We start from the raw sequence: 26,158 nt of genomic DNA on the forward strand, positions 1-26,158 counted from the left end.
GAGTTGCCACCCTATATTTTATAGTTGAGGAAACAGGCTGGGAGAGGTTAAATAATTTGACCAAAGTCATACAGCTGGTTTATGGGGAAGCTATAGTAACAATCCAGATTTAACCTTTCTAGAAGGCAGTGCTCTGCTTAAATGATGGGAACTCACCATGCTCAAAACTGCACTTGGCACTTCCTCTCTGATTCAGAGAGAGCTGTTGATTCCCAACTGGCCTACCTAAAAAGGGAACTACTGACTCATGTAACTGAAAAGTCCAGGCATAAGCTTCAGGTGCAGCTTGATCAGGATTCACATGGCGCTTGATCCTTTTCTCTGCCAGCACCTCTGGATTCTGCTTTCTCTGCTTTGGGTTCAGTATTGGATACTTCCCCTCATAGGGGCAAGAAGGCCTCATTAGTTCCAGCCGTCCATTCAGATCCCACAAGGAAAGAGGAAGGAGAGGAAATAGACACTTATAGTTAAGCACTTATAGCAGTATCTTAACTGAAAAAAAAAATTTTTTTTTTTGGTCTTTTCTAGTGCCGAACCTGCAGCATATGGGGGTTCCCAGGTTAGGGGTCTAATCGGAGCTGTAGCCACCAGCCACAGCCACAGCAACTTGGGATCGGAACCTCGTCTATGACCTACACCACAGCTCATGGCAACACCAGATCCCTTAACCTAAGCGAGGCCAGGGATCGAACCCGCAACCTCATGGTTCCTAGTCAGATTCGTTAACCACTGAGCCACGACGGGAACTCCATTAAGTGAAAATTCTGATGGCAGTGTTTGTAGTAAAGTAGGTAATGGACAAAGTAGTGACTTTATAATTATTTTGACGGAAAAGAATGACTGCTATTTAAGAAGAGTTCATTTACTTCTCTGAACATATGGTTTTACTTTTTAAAGACCGTTTTTGATACTAAAGTCCAGAAGGCGATGTATAAATACAAGGAAAACACAGGAACAAAAATACCTCTCAAAACAACATATTGCCAAAACTAAAAGGAACACCTATGCAGTAAAATTTTACAATCGCTTTTTTACAAAAATGTGTTGTAATTTGGTCAGATAGTCAACCAAGAATAAAATAATTTGGAGTTTTCATTGTGGCTCAGCAGTAGTGAACCTGACTAGTATCCATGAGGACGTGGGCTCCATCCCTGGCCTTGCTCAGTGGGTTCAAAGATCCAGTGTTGCTGTGAACCGTGGTGTAGGTCACAGATGTGGCTCGGATCCCGCATTGCTGTGGCTGTGGCACAGGCTGGTGGCTGTAGCTTTGATTTGACCCCTAGCCTGGGAACCTCCATATGCCGCAGGTGTGGCCCTAAAAAGATAACAAAATTCAAAACAAAAAAAGAATAATATAATTGCATTGTGAATTGTAAGAACAAGCAAAAGAATGTTTAGAACTGAGCAGGGTATTTTGTTGTCGTCTGTGTGTATCTCTTCCTCCTAGAAAGCGTTGTGTCTTTTTTCCCAATTAGGTGAAACTACCCAATTGAAAAGTAGTACCTCAGGCCCTGAAATGTTACCTCTTAATCTCTCCAATGCTTTCTAGGGCATGGAAGACATCCTTCGCTGCTTCATCCGAGAAGGCAATGCCGAAATGATCCGTCAGATTGAATTTATCATCAAGCAGCTTAATTCAGGTCTGTTTAATCCAAGAGTCTATCTTTCGAATCTTTCACATATGCTAGGAAGACACACGGGCTTTCTTAGAGCAGCTCCAAGAGGCCTTGGAGTTCCCGTTGTGGTGCAGTGGAAACAAATCCGACTAGCGTCCGTGAGGATGCGGGTTCGATCCCTGGCCTCGACCAGTGGGTTAGGCATCTGGCATTGCCGTGAGCTGGGGTGTAGGTCCCAGATGCTGCTCGGATCCGGTGTTGCTGTGGCTGTGGTGTAGGCCGGCAGCTGCAGCTCTAATTCGACCCCTAGCCTGGGAATCTCCATATGCCGCAGGTGTGCCCTAAAAGTCAAAAAAAAAAAAAGAGAGAAAGAGAGGCCTTGAGGGAGCGGGGAAGAGCCAAGTGAACCCACAAACACAAGTTCAACCACATTGTCCCAGGATCTGCAATGTTGTGTCACACTTTTGGCTTATAGTCAACAAAAAGGATTAAAAAGCAATTACAGAAACCCTTCTCTGACCAGAAGCTCTCTTCATGTGGGCCTCCCCCTTGTAATTATTTCTCCAGCTCATTAAGGTCCTAGGGTCAGATGATGAAAACAGAGGCCAACCTTTCCAGCTCCGCCATAGAAAATACCATCGTCCTCCCACGTTCGTTCCTTCACTCCAGAGAATTCTATGTTGCCAACCAGGACACTGGAGGATGTGATCCCCTTTCTTCCACTGCCATGACCACCCACATCCCATAATAAGCAGGAAAGGAAGGTGAAGGAGGCCTTTAATGGGATCAGGTGGCGGGAAAGCTCTTAGCTCTTTCTGTGGATTCCCAGCACCCTGATCCTGACTGGCACACATGCCAGAGGCCCCTGGCATGGCCAGCATCCAGGGCCAAGTTTGTCCGTGTAATCCTTCTACATGCGCGCCCAGACACCTCACCGAAAGTCCAAGTGCACAGGTCCTGGTCTCACATGAGGGAAGGAAAAAAACGAATCTCCTGATCTCCAACCCCCAGGCAGCAGCTTGACCAAGGCCAGGCAAAAGGGGGCCACTCACAGCCCTTCAATGGAAGAAGCCTGAAGGTGGCTCTCCCAGCTCCCAGGACACAGCCTGGGCTGCACAGGGCGTCCCCTGGGGAGATCTGCAAACCCCCAAGGCAGCGCCGCCGCCAATTAAATCAGAATTTCTGGGGAGCCCCCGGTGGGAATCGAGTTTAAAGCTGACAGGTGATTCCGTTGTGCAGCACAGGTGGCGCATCCCTGCTTCCCCGCATCCTGGGCACAGAGACACAGAGGCAGGAGGAGGACACAGAGGGCTCCCGGTCTACGGGAGGCGGCTGGGGTGGCAGCCAGCGAGGTTAAAACCTTGGCTGCCTTCAGGCTGGGGGCCCATTTCCATTTGAACCCTGTCCCCTTTGGTTTTTATGGACCAAGTGTAATTCATCCCAGATGCGACGGGCAAGGAGTAAGATTGCATTTTCTGCAGCGGCTTCATTGCTGACTTGGAGCTCCCATTCTGCTGGGCAGGCATATTAAAATAAAATGAAATAAAACCTTAATCTTAGTCCCGGCTAGAGTTGTTCCCTAACCTCCGATTAGGCCACAGTTTGGGAAGGCAGAGGAATGCTGGGGAAAGTTGTCATCTCTCTGCTCTGTGGTCACTGCCGAGGTCTTCCTCCCGGGCCAGGGGGCCTCTGCAGCATCAGGGTCGGGGTTGGCTTGGGAACCTTCTTCAGGGCTAACTCTGTTTCAGGCTATCAAGACACTCTCACCTCTATTTCCTTGTCAGGCTTCCCTCTTCCTGGGTGGCCAAGAAACAAGGCGTCTTGTCTCTCTGGCCAAAAAACTTGTCTTTCTCTTACACAAAGCTGGCCCTTGGACTGACATGCTCCAGGATGCGAGGGGGAGGGGTCAGTCTGCATTTCTGTAAGGGTTGTGCTCTGGCAAGGAGTTAGCGTGGGCAGAGCTAAAGCCTTAGAACCTGTATACTCAGGGAAGAATTGGGATCTCCTTGCTCAGCTCAGTAAGTTCCAGTTTCAATAGAGTACCTACACTCCTTTTTTTTTTTTTTTTTTTTTTTTTTTTTTTTAATTTTCCCACTGTACAGCAAGGGGGTCAGGTTATCCTTAGATGTATACATTGCAGTTACAGTTTTTTCCCCCACCCTTTCTTCTGTTGCGACATGAGTATCTAGACATAGTTCTCAATGCTATTCAGCAGGATCTCCTTGTAAATCTATTCTAAGTTGTGTCTGATAAGCCCAAGCTCCCGATCCCTCCCACTCCCTCCCCCTCCCATCAGGCAACCACAAGTCTCTTCTCCAAGTCCATGATTTTCTCTTCTGAGGAGATGTTCATTTGTGCTGGATATTAGATTCCAGTTATAAGTGATATCATATGGTATTTGTCTTTGTCTTTCTGGCTCATTTCACTCAGGATGAGAGTCTCTAGTTCCATCCATGTTGCTGCAAATGGCATTATGTCATCCTTTTTTATGGCTGAGTAGTATTCCATTGTGTATATATACCACATCTTCCGAATCCAATCATCTGTCGATGGACATTTGGATTGTTTCCATGTCCTGGCTATTGTGAATAGTGCTGCAATGAACATGCGGGTGCATGTGTCTCTTTTAAGTAGAGCTTTGTCCAGATAGATGCCCAAGAGTGGGATTGCGGGGTCATATGGAAGTTCTATGTGTAGATTTCTAAGGTATCTCCAAACTGTTCTCCATAGTGGCTGTACCAGTTTACATTCCCACCAGCAGTGCAGGAGGGTTCCCTTTTCTCCACAGCCCCTCCAGCACTTGTTATTTGTGGATTTATTAATGATGGCCATTCTGACTGGTGTGAGGTGGTATCTCATGGTAGTTTTGACTTGCATTTCTCTTATAATCAGCGATGTTGAGCATTTTTTCATGTGTTTGTTGGCCATCTGTATGTCTTCTTTGGAGAAATGTCTATTCAGGTCTTTTGCCCATTTTTCCATTGATTGATTGGTTTTTTTGCTGTTGGGTTGTATAAGTTCCTTATATATTCTAGAGATTAAGCCCTTGTCAGTTGCATCATTTGAAACTGTTTTCTCCCATTCTGTAAGTTGTCTTTTTGTTTTCTTTTGGGTTTCCTTTGCTGTGCAAAAGCTTTTCAGTTTGATGAGGTCCCATGGGTTTATTTTTGCTCTAATTTCTATTGCTTTGGGAGACTGACCTGAGAAAATATTCATGATGTTGATGTCAGAGAGTGTTTTGCCTATGTTTTCTTCTAGGAGTTTGATGGTGTCCTGTCGTATATTTAAGTCTTTCAGCCATTTTGAGTTTATTTTTGTGCATGGTGTGAGGGTGTGTTCTAGTTTCATTGCTTTGCATGCAGCTGTCCAGGTTTCCCAGCAATGCTTGCTGAATAGACTTTCTTTTTCCCATTTGATGTTCTTGCCTCCCTTGTCAAAGATTAATTGACCATAGGTGTCAGGGTTTATTTCCGGATTCTCTATTCTGTTCCATTGGTCTGTCTGTCTGTTTTGATACCAGTACCACACTGTTTTGATGACTGTGGCTTTGTAGTATTTCTTGAAGTCTGGGAGAGTGATGCCTCCTGCTTGGTTTTTGTTTCTCAGGATTGCTTTGGCGATTCTGGGTCTTTTGTGGTTCCATATAAATGTTTGGATGGTTTGTTCTAGTTCTGTGAACAATGTCATGGGTAATTTGATAGGGATTGCATTGAATCTGTAGATTGCTTTGGGTAGGATGGCCATTTTCACAATATTGATTTTTCCAATCCAGGAACATGGAATATCTTTCCATTTCTTTACATCTTCTTTGATTTCTTTGATTAAAGTTTTATAGTTCTCGGCATATAGGTCCTTTACCTCTTTGGTCAGGCCTACACTCCTTTTTTATCTCAAGCAACTAAGTTATTCTGTATCCACAAGACCCCAGAGGTATTTACCTAGGCGTCTGCTACTTTGAAGCAAATTAGAAGTCATTGAACACTTGACCAGAGGACCAGACACACACACACACCCCCTTAGGATGTGTCATCAGCATCAAGTCTCAATGAATCAATCTCAGGCATCATGATGAAACCTAGAGGAGGGAAAACTAGAGAGTTTCTGCCCAGTCTGGTCTTCACCCCAAGGGGAAATTAGTGGCAGAGTCTGAATTAGTCATTTACTAGTTTAGGAGAGGTGAAATGGTATTGCCACAATCTTTTTTTTTTTTTTTTTTTTTTTTTTTTAGAATATTGACTTTCTTTTATTTTAGTAACTATGAAAACATGTGTAGGGGTTTTCATACATTCAAGCCTATCTCAATCCTTTAGTGCTCTTTTTCTAACAAAGCTTTAAGGTCCTCAAAAATTCCAGCATAGGAGTTCCCATTGTGGCACTGTGGGTTAAGAACCTGATTAGTTTCTGGGGATGTGGGTTCAATCCCTGGCCTAGCTCAGTGGGCTAAGGATCCGGTGTTGCCACAGCCTATGGTGTAGGTCGCAGATGTGGTTTGGATCCCTCATGGCTGTGGCTGTGGCATAGACTCAGCGGCAGCTCTGATTCAGCCCCTGGCGCAGGAACTTCCATATGCTGCAGGTGCAGCCATTAGGAAAAAAAAAAAGAAAAAAATTAAATCAAAAAAAAAAATTCCAGTGTATTTTAGGACCCTAGCCCTGCAGGTGGGGAAGGACTGCTCTGGCCAAGCCTAAGGGAGAAATCCAGCCTGGTGATGTGGTGAGCGAGCCAGCAGCACCAGGGAGCTTTGCATGTAACTAGCGCTCAGCGAGGGGGACCAGCAGATGCCAGCCAGTCACTGAAGGGAGATCAAGAAGACCTGACAGGTCACTGAGTAGGAGCAAGGCAGAGCTGGCTTCACCACTGGGGCCCTCAGGAAAGAAGGGGTACTGGTAGCTCCAGCTCCAAGCCCAGTTACTGGAATGGGGGCTGCCACCCAGGGAACAGCGTGAGGAGCAGATGTCCCTGTCATCCCAGAGAGCAGGAGCTGAGGCTTCTAGAGAACTTGAGTTCTCAGGACTAGATTGTTTCAAAAGTAGGATGAGTCTGAGCCCACAAGCCCAGGGAGGGGAGTGGGGCTGGACCGGCCTGTTGCCTCATAGAACATCTAAGACTCGAAAAAAAGTCCATCTCCATATTTGAAGGAGAAAGGTTTAAAACTGGTATAAATGCAGCAGCGTCCCCATTTTGAAAGCCACCTACTGAAGGTGGGAAGGAGCAGTGCTGGTCAGGGGTCAGCGGGGAATAGAGACTGGGTGATTGAGCGTCGGCACAAATGCAGATGATGCAAAGCAGCTTCCATGGCAACGGCACAGCCCATGCCGGGCGCGTGCGCCCCATGTGTGTCCTGCTGGCCTCGTCCGGCCAAGTCAGTGGGGTCCTTCCCCTCAGAACGAGGGCTGCGTCGAGGATGGAGTGCTGGGGTTTCTCCGGATGCCCTTGTAGGAAGTGGTTTCTGGGTTTGGGTAAATCTCGGTCAATCTGCCGCCTTCCTAGGTGTGCGCGGCTGTTCAAGAATGGCCTTTGAGTCCTCTTTCCTCCTGTTTCCTGTTGGATTTCCTTTCCTCTTTTATCAGGCTTTCTTTACTTTCCTGTTATCTGTTCAAGACACGTGTGATAATAAGGAAGATAGTAAGAGGGCCATAGGGTAGAGGTCAGGCGCTCTGTCCTGGGGACTCACAGTCCAGGACAGTGGGTGAGAAACATACCGAGTATAGCCACTTGAAACATAACAAGAATAGTCACTGGTTCCGTGGTAAACATTAACCAGCAGGTGGTAGGTACTGTCACAGTTCTAGATAAAACGTTGTGTGTGTTTGGGAAGAGGGAGGTGACTGCTCCATGGGGCATCAGGGGAGCTTTGTGGAGGAGAAAGTACCAGCTTCTCTGTAATGCCTGCTGTGTACCTGGTCAGGTGCTTAGTTCTGGTGTGTTGCAAACCCCCCAACAACCCTAGGAAGGGGGCGGTCTGTACCCATTTTTCAGATGAAGAAACAGGCCTTTTCTTTCTCAGACACTCTTGTGCGGCTCATTTGTTCCTCCTTTGTAAACTCTTTCAAGATCTAGCAAAGAACCACAGGAGCCTTCAGGAACCATCCCCGCCAGGGCCACTTCCCCTAACCTCCGTGGAAAAATCATGGGATTTAGGAATAGACTCAGCTTTTTGTTTTTCGCTTTTTAGGACCGCACCCAATGGATGTTCCCAGGCTAGGGGTCGAATCGGAGATGCAGTTGCCAGCCTACACCACAGCCACAGCCACAGCCACAGCCACTCGGGATCGGAGTATCTGCCACCTACACCACAGCTCTCAGCAACACTGGCTCCTTAACCCACTGAGCGAGGCCAGGGATGGAACCCGCATCTCATGGATACTAGTCGGGTTCTTAACCCACTGAGCCGCCATGGGAATTCCAATAGACTCGATTTGATCACTTACTGGGAGTGTGACCATAAAAAAGTCCTTTCTCCTCTTTGCCTCCATTTGCTGTGTGCTATAAAATGTGGATAAAACTCAACAAAATCTTAGTGAGGATTAAGTGAACTAACCCGTGTGACACTGTCTAGCACAGTGCTTAGCAATAATACTAGTTTACTCTCTTTCCCCTAAATTATCAAATTATATGTTGGCTTTTAATTTTTCTCATGCCACCACTAAAGTGTTCTGATAAAACTAGAGAGATTGTATTTATTTATTTATTTATTTGCCACGCCCACAGCCTGTGGAAGTTCCCCAGCCAGGGATTGAACCCACACCCCAGCAGAGACCATGCCAGATCCTTAACCTGCTAGGCCACCAGGAAACTCCAAGAGAGATATTTTCAGTTGCTTAGGATGGGGAGCTCCCTCGGTGGCTCAGCGGAAATGAATCTGACTAGTATCCATGAGGACGCAGATTCGATCCCTGGCCTCGCTCAGTGGGTTAAGGAGCTACGTTGCTCAGTGGGTTAAGGAGCTGTGGTGTAGGTCGCAGATGCAGCTTGGATCCCGAGTGGCTGTGGCTGTGGCATAGGCTGGCAGCTGTAGCTCCAATTCAACCCCTAGCCTAGGAACTTCCATGTGCTGCAGGTGCAGCCCTCAAAAGACAAAAAAAAAAAAAAAAAAAAAAAAAAAAACAAAGAATTGCTTAGGATAATATCAGACTACTACTGAAACGATACAGAAACATGTTTATAGGATTTTGTTGGCCAGGCTCCCAACTGGTTATTCCGTCTTGGTTATTCACTGATTTTTTTCTTTGCAGAAGAGCTGCCGGATGGAGCTCTTGAATCTGATGATGATGAAGATGAGGATGATGAGGTGAGTTGGAGGCTCTTGACAGACAACACGTAGAGAACTTGAACCAACCAGCTACCCTGAGACTCTTCCTTGCCTGGAAAAGTTGGTCCAGAAATGGAGATTTCCATCCCTGCTCTGTTACTTCTCACAATTACTTCTGCGGGTTGGCTAGAGCTCGGCTGGGTGGTTTTGGTCTCTCCTGGGGTGTCCTGTGGCTGCTGTTCATGCCCAAGTTGGCATGGCATCCTGCACGGCCCCTCTCCACATGGCCTCTAACCACTCAGTGGGCTGGCCCGGACTTCCTTATTGGTTGAGCGTGGGCTCCACGGGGAAGGAAGTGAAAGCGTCCAGTCCTTGTCTGGGCTCAGCTGTCTCAGCACATCACTTCTGCTACGTTCTGCTCAGGGCACATCTCAAGATCAGCCCAGTCTAGGGACGACAGTTAGAGCCCATCACCACCAGGGTCTGGGGTAGGAGGCCTTGTCCAAGTGGCTTTGAGACCACTCGCCACACCTTGGTGGGTTCGCTGCAGCCAGCACGGAGATGCCACACTCTGAAGGATTGGGATTGACAGGAGCTGGAAAGATGACAGATCATCAGCACTTGTTTTTTGCTCCGCGGGGGCGGGAGCCTCCCCTGTCTCCCGCGTGCAGAGGAACCTTGGGCACGGAGGCTCACGGTGAGAGCCTGGGGCTCGGTTCAGAGCCGGCAGAACCAACCTCTTCACCTTGTTATGTGCATTCCTTTGATTTGAGTTTCTTCAGCTGTGGAAAATCTCCTGCCCTGGTTTTTAGAGTGTGAAGGTTCAGAGGGAGTGTGTCTTATGAAACGGTATAGAGAATAGTGACTCATAGGCTGTAGAATGGATTTTTTTTAATTGAAGGAGAGTTGATTTACAATGTTGTGTTAATGCCTACAGCAAAGGGATTCTGTTATACATACATATGTATTCTTTTTTATATTCCTTTCCATTATGGTTTATCTCAGGATATTGACTATAGTCCTGTGTATTCTACAGTAAGACCTTGTTGTTTATAAATGGATTTTCATTAATTTTCCTTCAGACCTAAAAAAACCTTGCATGCTCTCCTCCCTCGTTCTCTGTGGTCATGAGGGATTTGCATTGCTTCTCTTTTGACCTCAAGTGAATCCTGGAAGATGAATTGTTATTTGGAGTTGTGGTCTATCCGTTTTAAAGGCGTGTGAAAGCCAGGTTTTTGCTCACGAAAGCCATCAATGGAGGAGATAGTTTCACTTGCAATCCCTCCACCCAAGGTGAGGGCTGTGCAGGGATCTGAGTGGTTGCCCTTCCGCAGGCAGCCTTCTGCCTGCCGTTTTCTTAGTGGCCTGGAGGTGGCACCAGCGGGCGCACCTGCTCCCCCTCTGCCAAGCGGGACTGTGCAGCTCTGGACCTCCGTTGGGCATCCTGGCCAGCACCTTCTCCGGGCCCCTTCCTCTACAAAGGTGGATCCAGAGAGGGGAGGAGGCCAGTCTAAGGTCACAAAGAGCTGACGGCAGTAAAATCTGGTTTAGAACAGGGATCAGCAGACTTTTTGTGTAAAGAGGAAGCTAGTAAACATTTCAGGCTGTGCGGGCCACACAGTCTGTTAGGTCCACTCAGATCCGCCATTGTAACACAAAGGACCTATGCACGGTGCATAAACGGGGAACATGAATGTATCCCCATAAAACTTTTTTTATGAACACTAAAGTTTGAATTTTATGTGATTTTTATGTCATTAAATTTTTTTTCAAATATTTTAAAATTTGAACATCATTCTCAGTTTACTGGCCGTACAGCAGGCACGTCAGCTCACCGGTCATCATTTGCCAACCCTGGAGAGAACCCAGCTCCCTGATTCACTTAGTCTTTTCAGGACTGAAAAGACGCCACCTGTGTGCCTGGTGCTTCAATACCGTTTTCTATGTATTTTGAGTTAATATCTTTTTTTTAATGACTTTTATTTTTTTCCGTTATAGCGGGTTTGTAGTATTTGAAAAAAGAAGGTAGTGTTTGAACGTATTTGTTGGGATAACTAGAGTTTTCAGAAGATTCTTGAAAGGGTTTAGTTGAAAATTCTAAAGAAAGGACCTGTCTCTTGGGGCCAAAACATGACTCTGTGATGAGCTCAAGTCAGTTCTGGACTCTCCCTCCCTTGTGGTCCTGACGCGACCCGTGGAGGATTGATTAGCACGGACGACCTGGGGAGGATCGACCATGTCTGGGTTTTACTCAGCGGTCCCCAAGACCAGGTGCCACTTCTAAAACTGGAGTGGGTGGGGGGAGAGGAAATGAAAGATGCTTAAAGGAAGGCTTCCAAAAATCATTTGAGTAAGACACACTGTTGGTGGAATGTGGCTGTCACCTCCCAAGGTGACAACTTTGAAAGAGACAGCAAAATTATTTAAACCCAAAATGCCGGATAATGAAGCCACTGTTTTCAGTGAGCCGCGTAGCGCCTCTGAAGTAGACCGGCTCCAGGAGCAGCTGGAGGCCGGGGTAGCTTATGGCTGCTCCGCTTTACACTGAGCTGAAGTCTGCACACTTGCAACTACGGCCACTGGTCCTGCTCCACCAAGGAGTCTCAAGCACCCCAGAAGGAAAATCTGATTTTTCCAATTTCTAAAAATGGAATGGCTTGTCCTGATGTATGAACACTTATTTAGTTACGTCTTCATATATATATGTATATATATATATACACATATATATATGTATGTGTATATATATATTTACCAAAATTTTAAATGTTTGGAGTTAGATTTTTTCCAGCTTGTCAACTGTCTAGGATATAACGTCAAATGGGAAAAGGAAATTGCAAAGTGAAGTGAGCAGTGCGAGTCAGTTGCAGAAAAACAAACTTATAAACGCACATCCTTAGGAATTATATACGTAGCTCAAGGTGTGGAGAGTTACACCCTCTTTGTTGACACTGGAAACTCCCTGGGTGGGGGCCGGGGTGGGGGGGGAGGAAGTGCGATGAGAGGCGAGCGAGCGAGGCCGGGAGCTGCAGGTCCACCATGTGCAGTGGGCCGTGATCGCTGGATTTAGTTGACTGAGGTCGTGGCTGAGCGGTTTTGAAGACTAACCGAGCAACTGAGGAGCGAGAGGATGGCACTAGCGAGTGTGTACAGCTCGTCCCACCGATCTGGCCACACACCAGGGAAGAGCGTTGGGTAGTGGCTAAATGGCATCGCTGGTTTAATTTGGGAGATGCCGAAGTACTTTAAAATGCTGATGGCAGGGGTCCAGTTGGGAGGGAGAGGTTGGATGTTCAGAGAGCAAGTGAGAACGGCATCAGCAGGACAGCTGTTTTCATTATTTTCTGAATTGCTTCTTATACGCTCTTGGCCCATTTAAGCCTCTAGAGAAATAAAGTATCCTTAGATAAGCTGGGACAGTACACACAAGCGAATGGATAGCTGGCAGCTACAGTTTGAGCAGCTCACCTGGTGCTTTGAAGTAATGTGTTACTATCCAATAAAAACTACAATTTATTTATTTATTTACGTCTTTTTAGGGTCACACCCTTGGCATATGGAGGTTCCCAGGCTAGAGGTTTCATTGGAGCTACAGCTGCCGGCCTCCACCACAGCTCACAGCAATACCAGATCCTTGACCCACTGAGGGAGGCCAGGAGCTGAACCCTCAACCTCTTGGACGTTGGGTTCGTTAATGGCTGACCCATGAGGGGAACTCCTTCTGTAATTTATTTTTATGTTAAATGTATATAATACGTTCCCAAAGGGCCAGGGGTGGATCACAAGGAGCCCTGTATTCTCGCCACAAATGGCTCACATTGTCGTGTTAGAGTTTGAGGCAGGTCCCCCGTGTCTAGCTCACTTGTGGCTTTGTGACTGGAGATGAAAGGCCTTTCTGTGCTATTCCAGAAGATTGATTTTAAGACAGGTGTCCACCCCCACCCACCTTTAACAAAATGTGTTGAAAGGCCACGTTAGATCCGCCAGGGACATTTCCTTGCTGTTGCCACGAAGGCAATAATCGTGTGCTTGGCAGTTTCTTCCTCTGTAGACATCTCAGAGCCAAGAGCCAGTCACTTCCTTATTCAACAAATATTTGAGGGCCTTAAAATAACATTATTCTAGGAGTTCCCATCATGGCTCAGTGGTTAACGAATCCGATTAGGAACCATGAGGGTGTGGGTTCCATCCCTGGCCTTGCTCAGTGGGTGTTGCCGTGAGCTGGGGTATAGGTCACAGATGCAGCTCGGATCCCGAGTTGCTGTGGCTGTGACGTAGGCCAGTCGCTGCAGCTCCGATTAGACCCCTAGCCTGGGAACCTCCTAGAAAAGGCAAAAAGACCAAAAAAAAAAAAAAAAAAAAAAAATCTAGGAGATAATGGGGAAGGGATCCAAGAGACATTTAAGAGTATCTATGGATTAAACTGCCTCTCAGCGTTCAAAGTCCAGCTAGATGAGGTAGTGGTGACCTTGATAATAACTTGTGTAGCGTGTCCACGTGTCAGGCACTGTTCTAGGACTTACAGGTACTCTTCCCTCGTTCACACCTCACAAGGCCTGTGATACGTCTCGTTATTGTTCCCATTTCACAGATGAGGAAACAGGAAATGTCCCTGGCCAAGTGCACACAGCTAATCAGTACGTGATGGAGCCAGGAATCAAACCCAGGTTATCTGGCTTAGCAGTCCACACCGATAACCACTGCACCATTTTGTCTCTTGGGAGACGTATATAAATAGTTAGCAAAAAATAGAAACTAAATGTGAACTTGTAGGTCCATGGATGTGATAGAAACAGGAAGTGCTGCAGAAATTCCAGGTACTCAGATAAAGCTGGAAAGTTGCTGTCTTTGTTTGTTTGTTTGTTTGTTTGTTTAGGGCTGCACCCACAGCCTGTGGAGGCTAGGGGTTGAATTGGAGCTACAGCTGCCGGCCTACACCACAGCCACAGCAATGTGGGATCCGAGCTGGGTCTAGATTGCTGTCTAAGAATCACAACAATGCTAGATTCTTAACCCGCTGAGCGAGGAGAGAGAGGGATTGAACCGGCGTCCTCATGGATACTAGTAGGGTTCGTTAACCACTGAGCCACGACGGGAACCCCGAAAGTGGCTCTCTTGATAAGACTTGGCCTTGCCTAGGTGAGTGGGAAGGGTGACAAGAAGGTGTGCTGGGAGTTCCCGTTGTGGCGCAGTGCAAAGGAATCCGACTAGGAACCATGAGGTTACCGGTTCAATTCCTGGCCTCGCTCAGTGGGTTGAGGATCCGGCGTTGCTGTGAGCTGTGGTGTGGGTCGCAGACACAGCTGGGATCCTGCATGGCTGTGGTGTAGGCTAGTGGTTACAGCTCCGATTTAGACCCCTAGCCGGGGAACCTCCACACGCTGCGGGTGCGGTCCTAAAAAGACAAAAGACAAAAAAGAAAAAAGAAGAAGAAGAAGAGAGAAGGCTGTGATCAGGAGAGTAGGCACAGTGTCTTCCAGGGGGGACAGTGTGGGCTTTAGCCTCTGCCCCTCCCCGGATGCACGTCCACAACCCGGTCTGTGTCTATGCTTTCGTACTTCGCTTAGAAGATACACACGGTGCATGTGTGTACACATACATATTCACGTATGTTTTGGTCAGTATTTGTTTTGCAAAATGAAATAACATACAGAGACGAATACACACATACTCAACACTGTCTTTGTCCCCTTGTTAGTATTTTCTGGAAATCCCAGTCAGCCGGCATAGGAATTGATTCTTTTTAATGCTGTGAATGTGAACTTTTCCAGATTTTTGCGACTTGAAACCACGCTGCAGTGACTATCTTTGGAAATGTATTCTTATTTCGTGGTCCTTTCATTTACGTGGGCTTTCGTTGCTGGGTTGAAGTGTGTGTGTGTTTTAATTGTAGTAGACTTTTCAGGGGCGTTTTTAACAAGGCGTGACACGTGAGACACCACGAGCAGAGCAGGTAACCCTTTCCCTCCATCCCCACCAGTGAAAAGTGCCATGGCTTTAAAGTTCTGCCCGTTTAATGGTGGCAGAGTGCTCTCTCGTTATTTTAACTTTGCATCTCCACTGAGTAGTGAGTAGGGGAATCTTTGTGTTTGTTTGACGGGCTGTTTGGATTTGCTCTTCTGTAATTTCTCATTCCAGTCCTTTCGCCACTATTTATTTATTTATTTAATTGTTTTCATGGTTGATATACAAGGTTCTGTCAGTCTCTGCTGCACAGCAAAGTGACCCGGCCATACGTCCATATACACTCCTTTCCTCTGTCCTGTTCCATCACGGGTGATCAGGTATCTTTCCCTGCGCTGTGCAGCAGAATCTTATTGCTTATGCATTCTTTCTCCATTTTTTAAATTTTGTTTCTCTCTCCGTGTCAGTTCATATGAATTCTCATATATCACAGGTATTGATCTTTTTTGCCCTATTGCACATATTTTAAAGATGTATCTTTTATTTATTGACTTATTTTTATAGTATCTTTTGCCATAAATCTTTAAAAAAATTAAGATAAATATATTGGCTTTTCTTTTATACTCTTTGGGTTTTCTGTCTGGATTAAGGTTTCCCTTAACCTTAGATTTTACATTACAGTCACCTAGGTTTTCTTTCTTTCTTTTTTCGTTTTTTTGTTTTTGTCTTTTCTAGGGCCTCACCTGCGGCATATGGAGGTTCCCAGACTAGGGGTCAAAGCAGAGCTATAGCTGCCGGCCTACACCACAGCCACAGCAACGCCAGATCCTTAACCCACTGAGGGAGGCCAGGGATCGAACCCGCATCTTCATGGATCCTAGTCAAATTTGTTTCCGCTGCACCATGATGGGAACTCCCTGATTTTAGTTTTTTGATCTTGTATCCTCCAGCCTTACTGACTTCGTTTATTAGCTCTTGCAAGTTATTGTTTCTTTGTTTTTTGTGATGGGTTCTTTAGGATTTTCCATCTTCAGCGTGATGTCATCTGTGAATAGAGATAATTTCACTTGTTGCTTTCCAGTCTAGGTGTCTTTTATATCCTTTTCTTGCCTGATTGCCCACTAGAACTTCTAGTACAGTCTTTTTGTTTGTTTGTCTTTGCATATGGAGGTTCCCAGGCTAGGGATCAATCGGAGCTATAGCTACTGGCCTACACCACAGCCACAGCAATGCAGGATCCAAGCCGCATCTGAGACCTACACCACAGCTCACGGCAATGTCAGATCCTTAACCCACTGAGGGAGGCCAGGGATCGAACCCACATCCTCATGGATCCTAGTCGGGAACTCCCTACAGTGTTGATTAGAACTGGTGAGAGTGGACCCTTTGGCCTTTTCCATCTTAGGGGTACATTTTCTGTCTTTCACTGTCCAGTATGATCTTAGCTGTAGGTTCTTCATAGATGCTCATTATGGTGTTGAAAAAGTACCCTTCTTCTCCAACTTTGTTAAGTATTAGGTTTTGTCAAATGTCTTTTCTAAATCAATTAAGATGATTATGTGGGGAGTTCTTCTTTCATTCTTCTGATATGGTGTATTACATTGACTGGTTTTCATGTGTTAAACCATCCTTGAACTTCTGAGATAAATTCTGCTTCTTCATGATTTATAATCTCTTTTATATGTTGCTGGATTTGGTTTGATAGTATTTCATTGAGGATTTGCGTATCTATATTCATAGCAGATATTATTGTGTAATTTGACTTCTTTCATATCTTTGTCTAGTTTTGATATCAGGGTGATACTGGCCTCATAATGTGAGTTGAGAAGTGTTCTCTCCTCTTCTGTTTTTGGAAGAGTTTGTGAAGGGTTGATGTTAATTCTTCTTTAAATGTTTGGTAGAATTTACCAGCACTGCCTTCTGTACCTGGGCTTTTCTTTTGGGGAATTTTTTTATTACTAATTTAGTATCTTTACTTATTATCTATTCATATTTTTTATTGCTTCTTGAGCCAGTTTCTATACTTTGTGTTCTTCTAGGAATTTTTCCGTTTCATCTAGGACATCAATTTGTTTGTGTCCCATTGTTCATAGTATTCCCCTAATGATTCTTCTCATTTCCATAAGGTCAGTCATGTCCCACCTTTTATTCCTAATTTCAATAATCTGTGTCCTCTCTTTTTCTTGGTCAGTGCTATGGACTGAATTGAGTGGACTCTAGTGGGGCTGTATTTGGAGACAGAGCCTATAAGGAGGTAATTCAGGTTACACAAAATCATAAGTGTGGGACCCTGATCTGATAGAATTAGTGTCTCTATAAGAAGAGACACTACAGAGCTTGCTTGCGCTCGCTCTCTCTCTCTCTCTCTCTCTCTCTCACACACACATTCCCCCCCCACACACACACACACCACATGAGGACAGAGAGAGAAAGCAGCTGTCTGCAAGCCTAGGGGAGAGCCCTCATCAGGAAGTGAATCAGCCTGCATCTTGATCCCAGACTTCTCAGCCTCCAGAACTATGAGAAATAAATTTCTGTTGGTTAAGCCACTCAGTCTGTGGTATTTTGTGAAGACAGCCCAGGCTGACTATAGTCAGTCTAGCTAAATGCTTATCAATTTTGTTGATCTCTACAAGAACCAACTTTTGGTTTTATTGATTTTCTCTAACAACACTATTTCATTTATCTCTGCCCTACTCTTCATTGTTTCCTTCCCTCTGCTCTTCTTTTTCTAGTTTCTTAAGATGTAAAGTTAGCTGATTGATTTGAGGTCTTTCTTCTTTTTTAATGTAGGTATTAGATACATACAGCTATGAATTTCCCTCCGAGTACTGCTTTTACTGCATCTTATAAGTTTTGGAAGGTTGTGTTTTCATTTTTGTTCTTCTCAAAATGTTTTTTACTTTTCCTTGTAATTTCTTCACCCATTGATTATTTAAGAGTATGTTTTCAACAGAGCTTATGAGGACAATGCTATTGATCCCATGTAAGCTCTGGAGTTAAATAAAGACAAGCTCTATGAGAGGGGTTTCCAGGGAATTGCCAGACAGATCAAATAATGACAGTTCTCTAAGAATGAGGCTTTTGGGGAGCCCTCAACCTATTTTCCCATGCCAGTGACTGCTTGGATGCTGGTTTTCACTTTGATTGCAGGGCTGGTGGTTTTCAAGGAACGGGGGAGAGGGGGAGAGGAATGGAGCAAGTTTAAATGCCACAATACTAACTGTTCTTACTGAGAGTTAGCCATTTTTTTTTTTCTTAAACAAACCCTCCTCAGATTGTCACAAGGCTTTGGTTAATTTTCAGAATTCTGAAGAAATTGATTTTGACCATTTTTGCCAGTGTTCTCTTGTTTTTATGGAGAGTGAATTTTTAGAAGTTCTGATTTCACAGTTCCTGATGGCTTCCTGCCTATTTGGCACTTTTAATAGTTCTTTTACCCATGCATGATTTTGTATTTTCATGCATTGGTAAGTGTGGATTTAATGGTTTTGTATTTTTGCAGTTCTTCCAAATGTTGCCGTGTTTTATTATAAAACATCCCTCCAAATTGCATTAGTTAATATCACTACTGATCTCATCCATCAGAAAAATCTTTAGATATTGGGAAGCCATCCAGCTTACAGAGGCAGGCACAGGTTTTTAAATATTCTTATTTTCTCTCGAGAGTTCACATTTTATTATTGATAACAAATACTATCAGTTGTTTTCCTTGAAGTGACAAGCTCACCTCATTAATTTTTGAGAAAATGGCTGCCACGTACCCGAGTCTGAATAATCCTAGTTCATCTGTCATTTTTAGAGTAAAAGTGGTATTCCTTGAAAAAAGTGCCTAGTTCAACTTGCAACTGAAATAACCTCACAAATGCTTTTCCTCAAGGAAACCGTCATGCACATCCTTTTGTTACACAGACTGTGAAAGAGGTGGACCACAAGAAGCAAGATTTAATGAAATTAACTCCTGCTGTATCATCAAGGACTTAAATGAAACTCTGTCGTCTTTCTATCATCTATCTGTCTGTCTCTCTATCATTTTTCTGTTATTCATCCATAAGTCAGTCTAGTCTGTCTGTCTACCTACCTGTCTGTCTGTGGTGGTAGTGGCCAATGCAGTGACTACTGCTAGAGCTTGTTAGCTGTGCCTGATTGATGCTACGGCACCAGTGGTTTTACCCTCCATTGCTTTGGTAGCATAAGTTTAGATATCAGTGCAGTTGTTCCAGGATAAACCATGAAAGTCAGTAAAGGTATCCAGTGCTTTATTTCAGCCAGCATCACTTGTGTTTTGTTGCCAAGCATTTACATAAAAGATCTTTAATGATTAGTTAGTATTAATATTGATACTAGAGGACCACAAGCCAATTATAAGTCCAAGCATACCTGTGCAGATGTGATAGTAACTCAGCATTCATGTTTGTAGCTCAGTCTTTAATTCAACAAGCTACTGTTTCATAGGAAAGTAGCACACTGTAATTTCTTTGGCTAACTTTCCATCCAGCAGGCAGTCAGTAGTATCAGCTCTACAAGCCCACTGTGTAGGTTTCTCGGGCTAACGCAATACAATAACTTACCCTTTGAGGTTCTTCCGTGGCTTTATTTTTAAACTAACTTGGGGAAGGGGAAGAATTTTAGACTTACAGAAAAAAATAGACAGTTCCTATATACCCATGACGCAGCTTCAGTGGTTTTTTAATTTCTATTCTGAAAAGTTATAACCAACAAATTTTCAATTTTTAACTTTTGAAGAACTCAATCACATCTGTTTAAAATATTTAAATCCTTTTTCTTTAGTCTCTGGGTGATTGGTCTCAAAATTACACCTCAACTTAACTGGCATTATAATTCTCTTCAGATGTGTTCTGTTATGTCTTATGACACAATAAGGTAAATTATTGACATCTATAAAACTGAGAGGAAGGTAGCTTCCATCGTAATTGTTTTTTTTATTTGCAGTTTCGCCCAGCTTTCTGGAATAGATGCCTCCTTTCCATGAGTCACAGAAAATTTTTTAAAGGGCCATAGGTGAGGCCCATGGAAGTTCCCAGGCTGGGGGTTGAATTGGAGCTACAGCTGCTGGCCTACACCACAGCCACAGCAACGCCAGATCTGAGCCACATCTGCAACCTACACCACAGCTTGTGGCACCACCAGATCCTTAACCCACTGAGCGAGGCCAGGGATTGAACCTGCATCCTCATGGATACTGGTCAGGTTTGTTTCTGCTGAGCCACAACAGGAACTCCTAGTCACAGAAAACTTTCTGATAAGTCAGTTTCATCTTTTTCAGCATTTTTTCGTATAAATGGTGAAGCACTGGATTAAGAAATTGCGTCCTCTGATTAGTCGTAATGATCTGATCATTAAGCCAATGATCCATCCTTAAAAATATAAGAAAAAGATTTTATAAATACATATTCTTTGTTCTTAGAATAAACGATTCCTAAATTTTCAAATAAGTTAGAGAAAAAAAATTTTAAATTAGAAAAGTTTTTCAAAAAGTATAAAAATACTATTGCAAAATGAAACAATAAATGTACTTCTTGTCTGTTTCTGCAGAGAAGCAGGGAAAACTTCATGATTTCAAAATGAAGATTTTTTTTGGGTGATAATGAAGTTATGTCAGTTTTAGCAGATATAACCAAAGATAGCTAGTAAAAAACAAAGCAGAAGTACTGAGAACAAACTTAGTTATGAAAATGCACATATTTATAGCCTGAACCTCAGAACTTTCTAGAATACCCAAGAATACTCAAACATACATTCTACCGTCAGAGGGATCATCATATGTGATGTAGCCTCCAGGAAACTTCACTGTATCATAAGAAAATGAAAGTGAAAAAGGGAAATATTACTGCTATTGAAATAATCAGAATTCCTGTTACGGCTCAGTGGGTTAAGAACCTGACTAGTATCCATGAGGATGCAGGTTCGATGTCTGGCCTCTCTCAGTGGGTTAAGGATCCGGCATTTGCTGCAAGCTTCGGTGTAGGTTGCAGATGCAGCTCAGATCTGTCATTGCTGTGGCTGTGGCACAGGCTGGCAGCTGCAGCTCCAATTCAGCCCCTAGCCTGGGAACCTCCATATGTCATACCATAGGCCTTTCAAAAAAAAATCATCTATTATTTTATATTTTATAAACGATATATGTAGTCATTTTAGGGGCACACCTGCAGCACCATGGAAGGGGTAGAATTGGAGCTGTAGCCACTGGCCTACACCACAGCCACAACAATGCCAGATCCGAGCCGCGTCTGCAACCTGCAGCACGGCTCGTGGCAACACCGGATCCTTAACCCACTGAGCGAGGCCAGGGATCAAACCTGCATCCCCATGGATGCTAGTCAGATTTGTTTCCACTGAGCCACAGTGGGGACTCCCGTCAATATATTTTATGTGATATATAAGAATATATTGTGAACAGAGTTTAGACTTCATAAACCTACTGACAGTGTCTTGAGGCTCCCAACAGTCCCTGTACCACACTTCGAGAACCACTGGTTTACAGTTGGGTATGATCCTTGTGGGTTTGTTTGTTAAAATTTACTCTGGCTTCATAAAATAGATAAGGAGGGTTTTCATCTTTTCCTGGGGGCTGGAAGTAGTTTTATTTTGTTTCCTTTAGCCGTATCATTTCTCTTGCCCCCACCCATTCCGCCCGGCCCACCCATTCCGCCCGGCCGGTACCTGCATGTACTCTCCTGAGGCAATAAGGCCGGTCAGATACAGGACGGAGGCGGCGGGCAGGTGGGGCTGTGCTTAACCCCCCAGGCGGCTGCAGTAAACTCGGACCCAGCGGTCATCTCAGGTGGTTGATGTGACCCAGGAAGGCTTTTTTTTTTTTTTTTTTTTTTTCTTTTTCTTTTTCTTTTTTAATCATACTTCCTAAAGCATCGGCATGAAAAGCAGAAAACTGAGTCTTGGTCCTTTAAAAAAATGTTTTTCCATCACCCATTTTGGAGCTCTCTTCTCTTGAGAGACATTTCACCAGTACACGGCCCTGTCTAGAAACATCAGTATCCAGAGAAAGGCCGGGCTCAGCAGCAGTGCCAAATCTGTGGCTTTTTATGAAATCCCAGTGTGTTCTGACGTCACCAAGGAATCACATCAGAGTGCTTGGCCCGGTTCCTGGGACACCGCGAGCCCCTCCTGGTGAGGTCGGCTCGCACGGTGGTCATTGGTGTCAGCACCATCACCAGCTTGGGGCCCACCGCGCCTGGCCGCCCAGAACCCCAGGAAGTGCTGGTGTTTCGGCTCCTCCCACCACCTTGTACTCTGGCTCTGCGGGCGGCGGGGCCGTCTAGGAATCCTGGGTGAGGGTACGGCCTCGGGTGTTTCAGAATACAGCGTGTTAGTAGAAACGGTGAGTGTCAGTGAGGCCAACAGATCAGAAAACAGTCGTCTTTGAAAAGACAGATACACGCAGTTTCCAAGAGGTGGGGACACACCTCGTCCTGGGATGGAGGGAGGCGTGGGGGAGGCGCCAAGGTCAGGCAGGAGGCTGAGGGGCAGAAGGAAATGTGCCAGGGCCCTCATTGTGCTTCCCCCAGGAAGGAGTGGACATGGCAGGGTAAGGAGGCTTGGATGGGCTGGTTTGAATAAGCTCACAAGGTTTTGGGGTGTAGGGGCTGTGCTCAGGTGGCTGGTGCCTGGCCCTAGGGGGATTAGGGCAGGCAGGTGGTGGCCCAGAGTATGAGAGCCCCGTACAATAGGTGGTTGGCTCCGGATTGGTTGGTTTGCATTTGAAAGGTGTGCTTGTTTAGTATCTCCAGAAACTGGCTCTTCTGGAAGAGGCAGTCTTTTTGTTAGGGGACCATTGACAGAAGCTGTCCACGTTGGCAGGCCTTTGCATGAGTTGTCCGACCCTGGTGCTGCCCTGAAGACTCACCAGGAGGTGGGAGGGGCCCCTAGGAAGAGGGAGACCACCAACCTCCCAGGATCCTTGGCGCTGGGATCCATCTTGGCTGAGAGGTGTGTGCCAAGAAAGACCCTGGTCCAGACCAAATATGGGCCAAGCAAGATGATTGGCCAGAGACAAGCCGGAAGCTAACCCCATTCCCATAAAACCAACCAAAGACTCTGAGCCACGAGGCAGAGCAGTTCTGGGTTCCCTTACCCTGCTGCTTCCCCCAGCTCCCCAGGCGCCCCTCCCAAGAAAGTCTCTTGCTTTGTCAGCACGTGTGTCTCCTCGGACAATTCACTTCATTTCCGAGTGTTAGACGAGAGCCCCGGTGGGGTCCCCCTTCCTGCAGCACTTCCGTGGTCAGCAGGGCCCCAGGCGTCAAAGCATCAGAATAGCGGCGATCACAGGCGTGGCTACTGCACGAGGCTTCCACAGCCTGGTCCCACCGAACTTTCTAGCCTCATCTCCCTCCTCCCTGACGTAGACTCTCCAAGTCTGCAGAAGCTCTGGGGACCTTGTGCGGTCTCAAAACTTCCCTGCTTTCTTTATCCCACCCGGGGTTCCAGAGCTGGGACAACTGCTGTCATCGTGATATGGGGTCATCTGGCCATACGATGTGCATTTGGTTGGGGTGAATACTTATTCACCCCAACTGATAAAGGCCATAGTCTTTCAAAAGGGACTTTAGTTTATTTAAAAACTAGAGGAAGAAACTTCGTGAGAAAAGAGGTGTTAGAGCTGTGAGACTCCCGGTCAGTGGCACAGGTGGGCATCCAGGCTGAGAAATGACATGAGCCGAGAGCACAGGCCAGGAGTTCCCATCGTGGCACAGTGGAAACGAATCCGACTGGGAACCACGAGGTTGCGGGTTCAATCCCTGGCCTTGCTCAGTGGGTTAAGGATCCGGCGTTGCCGTGAGCTGTGGTGTAGGTCGCAGACTCGGCTCGAATCTGGCGTTGCTATGGCTCTGGCGTAGGCCGGCGGCTACAGTTCCAATTCGACCCCTAGCCTGGGAACCTCAGCATGCCACGGGTGTGGCCCTAAAAGGACAAAAGACAAAAAAAAAAAAAAAAAAAAAGCAAGAGCTCAGGCAGGACACCAGCCAAGGATGGTTCACTGTGGCCTCCACTTGGGATGTGTGGAGAAGGGGGACGAAGCTGGAGAGGTGATTTTGGAGCCAGAATATGGAAAGTGGACAATCTGGGACACCCTGAATAGCTGTGAATACCACTGACTATTTGTGAGCCCAGGAGGCCTGTGAACAGAGCTGTGCTCTAGGAAGATTGATCTGGCACCAGCGTTCAGATTCATGGGGAATCCAGAAAGCTTGGGGTTTACTTAAGAGCCAGTAGCTTCTGAGTGCTTACTGTGTGCAGGACGGGGCCAAGAGCTTTACGAGCTTCCCTGTGTTTGTTCTTCATACTCACCTCTGTCCTGTAGGTACTATTATTAGCCCTGTTTATTGGATGAGAAAACCAAAGTTCGCAGAGGCTCGTCCACTCACTCAAGGTTACAGGGGCAGTAACCGTGGTTGGAACTGAGATTGAAACCCAGGCTGGTGTGAGAGCCTGCGTTCCCCCCCCCCCCCCCGCCCCCGCCTCTGCTGTGCACTTCAGTGGGGGGGTGATGCTGACCTTGGCCCATGGCTGGGAGATCTTCTACAGCAGGTGCTCCTGGAAGTGGAACTCACAGCAGTTGGTCAGTAAGAGGCCATGTCATTAGGAACTGAAAGCTGGGGACCCTGACCCTTAGGTCGCTGGGAGGGTGGTGATACCATTAACGGAGTGGGGAACACAGGCTTGGCGGTGGGGGACATCATGGGTAGGGTGAAACTTGATTTTATGTGAGAGGCCCGTGCCATTATCTGGCTGGAACAGAACATGATGGGGTCTAGATCCGGTCAGTTTCTGAGTGGGCCTCCTGCACGTGGCCTCGCAGTCCCATTCCGCAGAGACGTGTGGAGTGCTTGGGCTCTGACCTCTCTTGTCGTTTTCACTTTTTTTTCTTTTTGGCCCCACTGGCGGCATTTGGAAGTTCCCAGGCCAACGAGCAAACCCACGCTTCTGCAGCGACCTGAACCACCGCCGTGGGATTCTTAACCCACTGCCACAGTGGGAAGTCCTGTGACCTCTTTTCGGCCACTTTAATACCCACCCTGTGAGATGGTTGGCCTACCTTGGATGTGTGCTCAGAAGCTGCTTCAGAGCACACATCCAAAGAACCAACTGCTCTCCAGGAGTTTACCTCTGATGGGTCACTCCCTGTGTTCAGCTTGCTTGGCATGGTGTAAATTCACGTTGAACTCCCTGTTACCTGATGAGCAAAGAAACGTCTGTTTTTTGTCTGTGTTCCTTGCAGGGCCTTTCCGTTATTTAACCAAGTCAATAAAGAAACCAGTGTTTCCCAATGAAGACTTTCGCTTTGTGCTGGTTCTAGATGCTTTTCCTTCTGTAACACACCTCCTATGCTCTCATACCGTGGCGGGGACGAACCACCCAACAGGCTGACTCATGGCTTCTGCCCTCGTTTCCGCTCTGGTTTCTATGGAAACAGACATCAGATGGCTCAAAACACAGTGAGGGCTCGGAGACACCTCATGATTCCAAGGCGTTTACAGACCCTATTTGTCCAACATCTGTTTCCATGGAAACAGATGCAAAAACGGTCAGCCGGTGCTCTACAATAAACTTTTTTTCCCCTCTTATCTAATATTTTACAAATACTAAAACAGTGCTTGGCTTTTTCCTGTTATCACAGATTTTTGCAATAATGGGATCTTTTATGTAGTGTGAGGCGTGCATATTTCTAATTTTGACCTGTTTGATAAATCCTTGTACTTAAATGCATTCTGCATTATTTCATTTTACAGTTGTTTATTTAATAAATAAGCTCATTTCTGCTTGCCCAATCAAATCAATATTACTTGGCATTCAAAGATGAAACACTTAGTGTCTTAGGCCTGGGAATATGACTAGAGAAAAAATAGTCCCTGACCTGCCATCTCTTCCAACTTCAGAATTCAAGACGTGGGTGCTCCAGGTGGTAACTGAGGTTCTTGCTTGTGTCCGTGTCACTTGATTGTAAGGGCTCAGGGTCCCTGTTTGACTCAAACTGAGCCATTTTGTATCCAATAGAATACATGTGCCATGTATGTTACCTCAAACATGGAATAGGTCTTTTATATAAAACATAGAAATAGAAGCAATTGTCAGTTCATAGTGAGCAAAATGAGAACTGTACCATATTTAAATTTGTAGAATAACGAGAACTACGAAAGGGGCAGATACTCCTTAAGCTGTTGGCATGCTTGGTGTATTCAACCTAAGCCATAATCTGCTGCTAAGAGTAGACAGATGAAAGTGGCATCTTTAAAGGGGAAAGCAGAGCGAGTTTACCTGAAATAGAAAACACCAGAAGTGAAGTGAAAGTTAACGCTGCTCTGTGGTATGTGGGAGACACATGCCGGGGGTTAGTCATGCAACGCGT

General features: G+C 45.7%; 1 protein-coding gene across 7 annotated transcripts in view; it reads left to right on the top strand.

Moving 5' to 3' along the window:
• Positions 1-26,158, top strand: part of ARMC9 (armadillo repeat containing 9) — a 172,707-nt gene that overhangs the window by 83,892 nt on the left and 62,657 nt on the right. For all 7 annotated transcript variants that reach the window (XM_021074827.1, XM_013984568.2, XM_021074826.1 and 4 more), the window contains 2 exons: positions 1,550-1,640; positions 8,852-8,907. In XM_021074827.1, the coding sequence (XP_020930486.1) occupies positions 1,550-1,640; positions 8,852-8,907 (147 nt within the window). The remainder of the gene's footprint in view (positions 1-1,549; positions 1,641-8,851; positions 8,908-26,158) is intronic.

Source organism: Sus scrofa, chromosome 15 (assembly GCF_000003025.6).
Source record: "Sus scrofa isolate TJ Tabasco breed Duroc chromosome 15, Sscrofa11.1, whole genome shotgun sequence".
NCBI lineage: Eukaryota > Metazoa > Chordata > Mammalia > Artiodactyla > Suidae > Sus > Sus scrofa.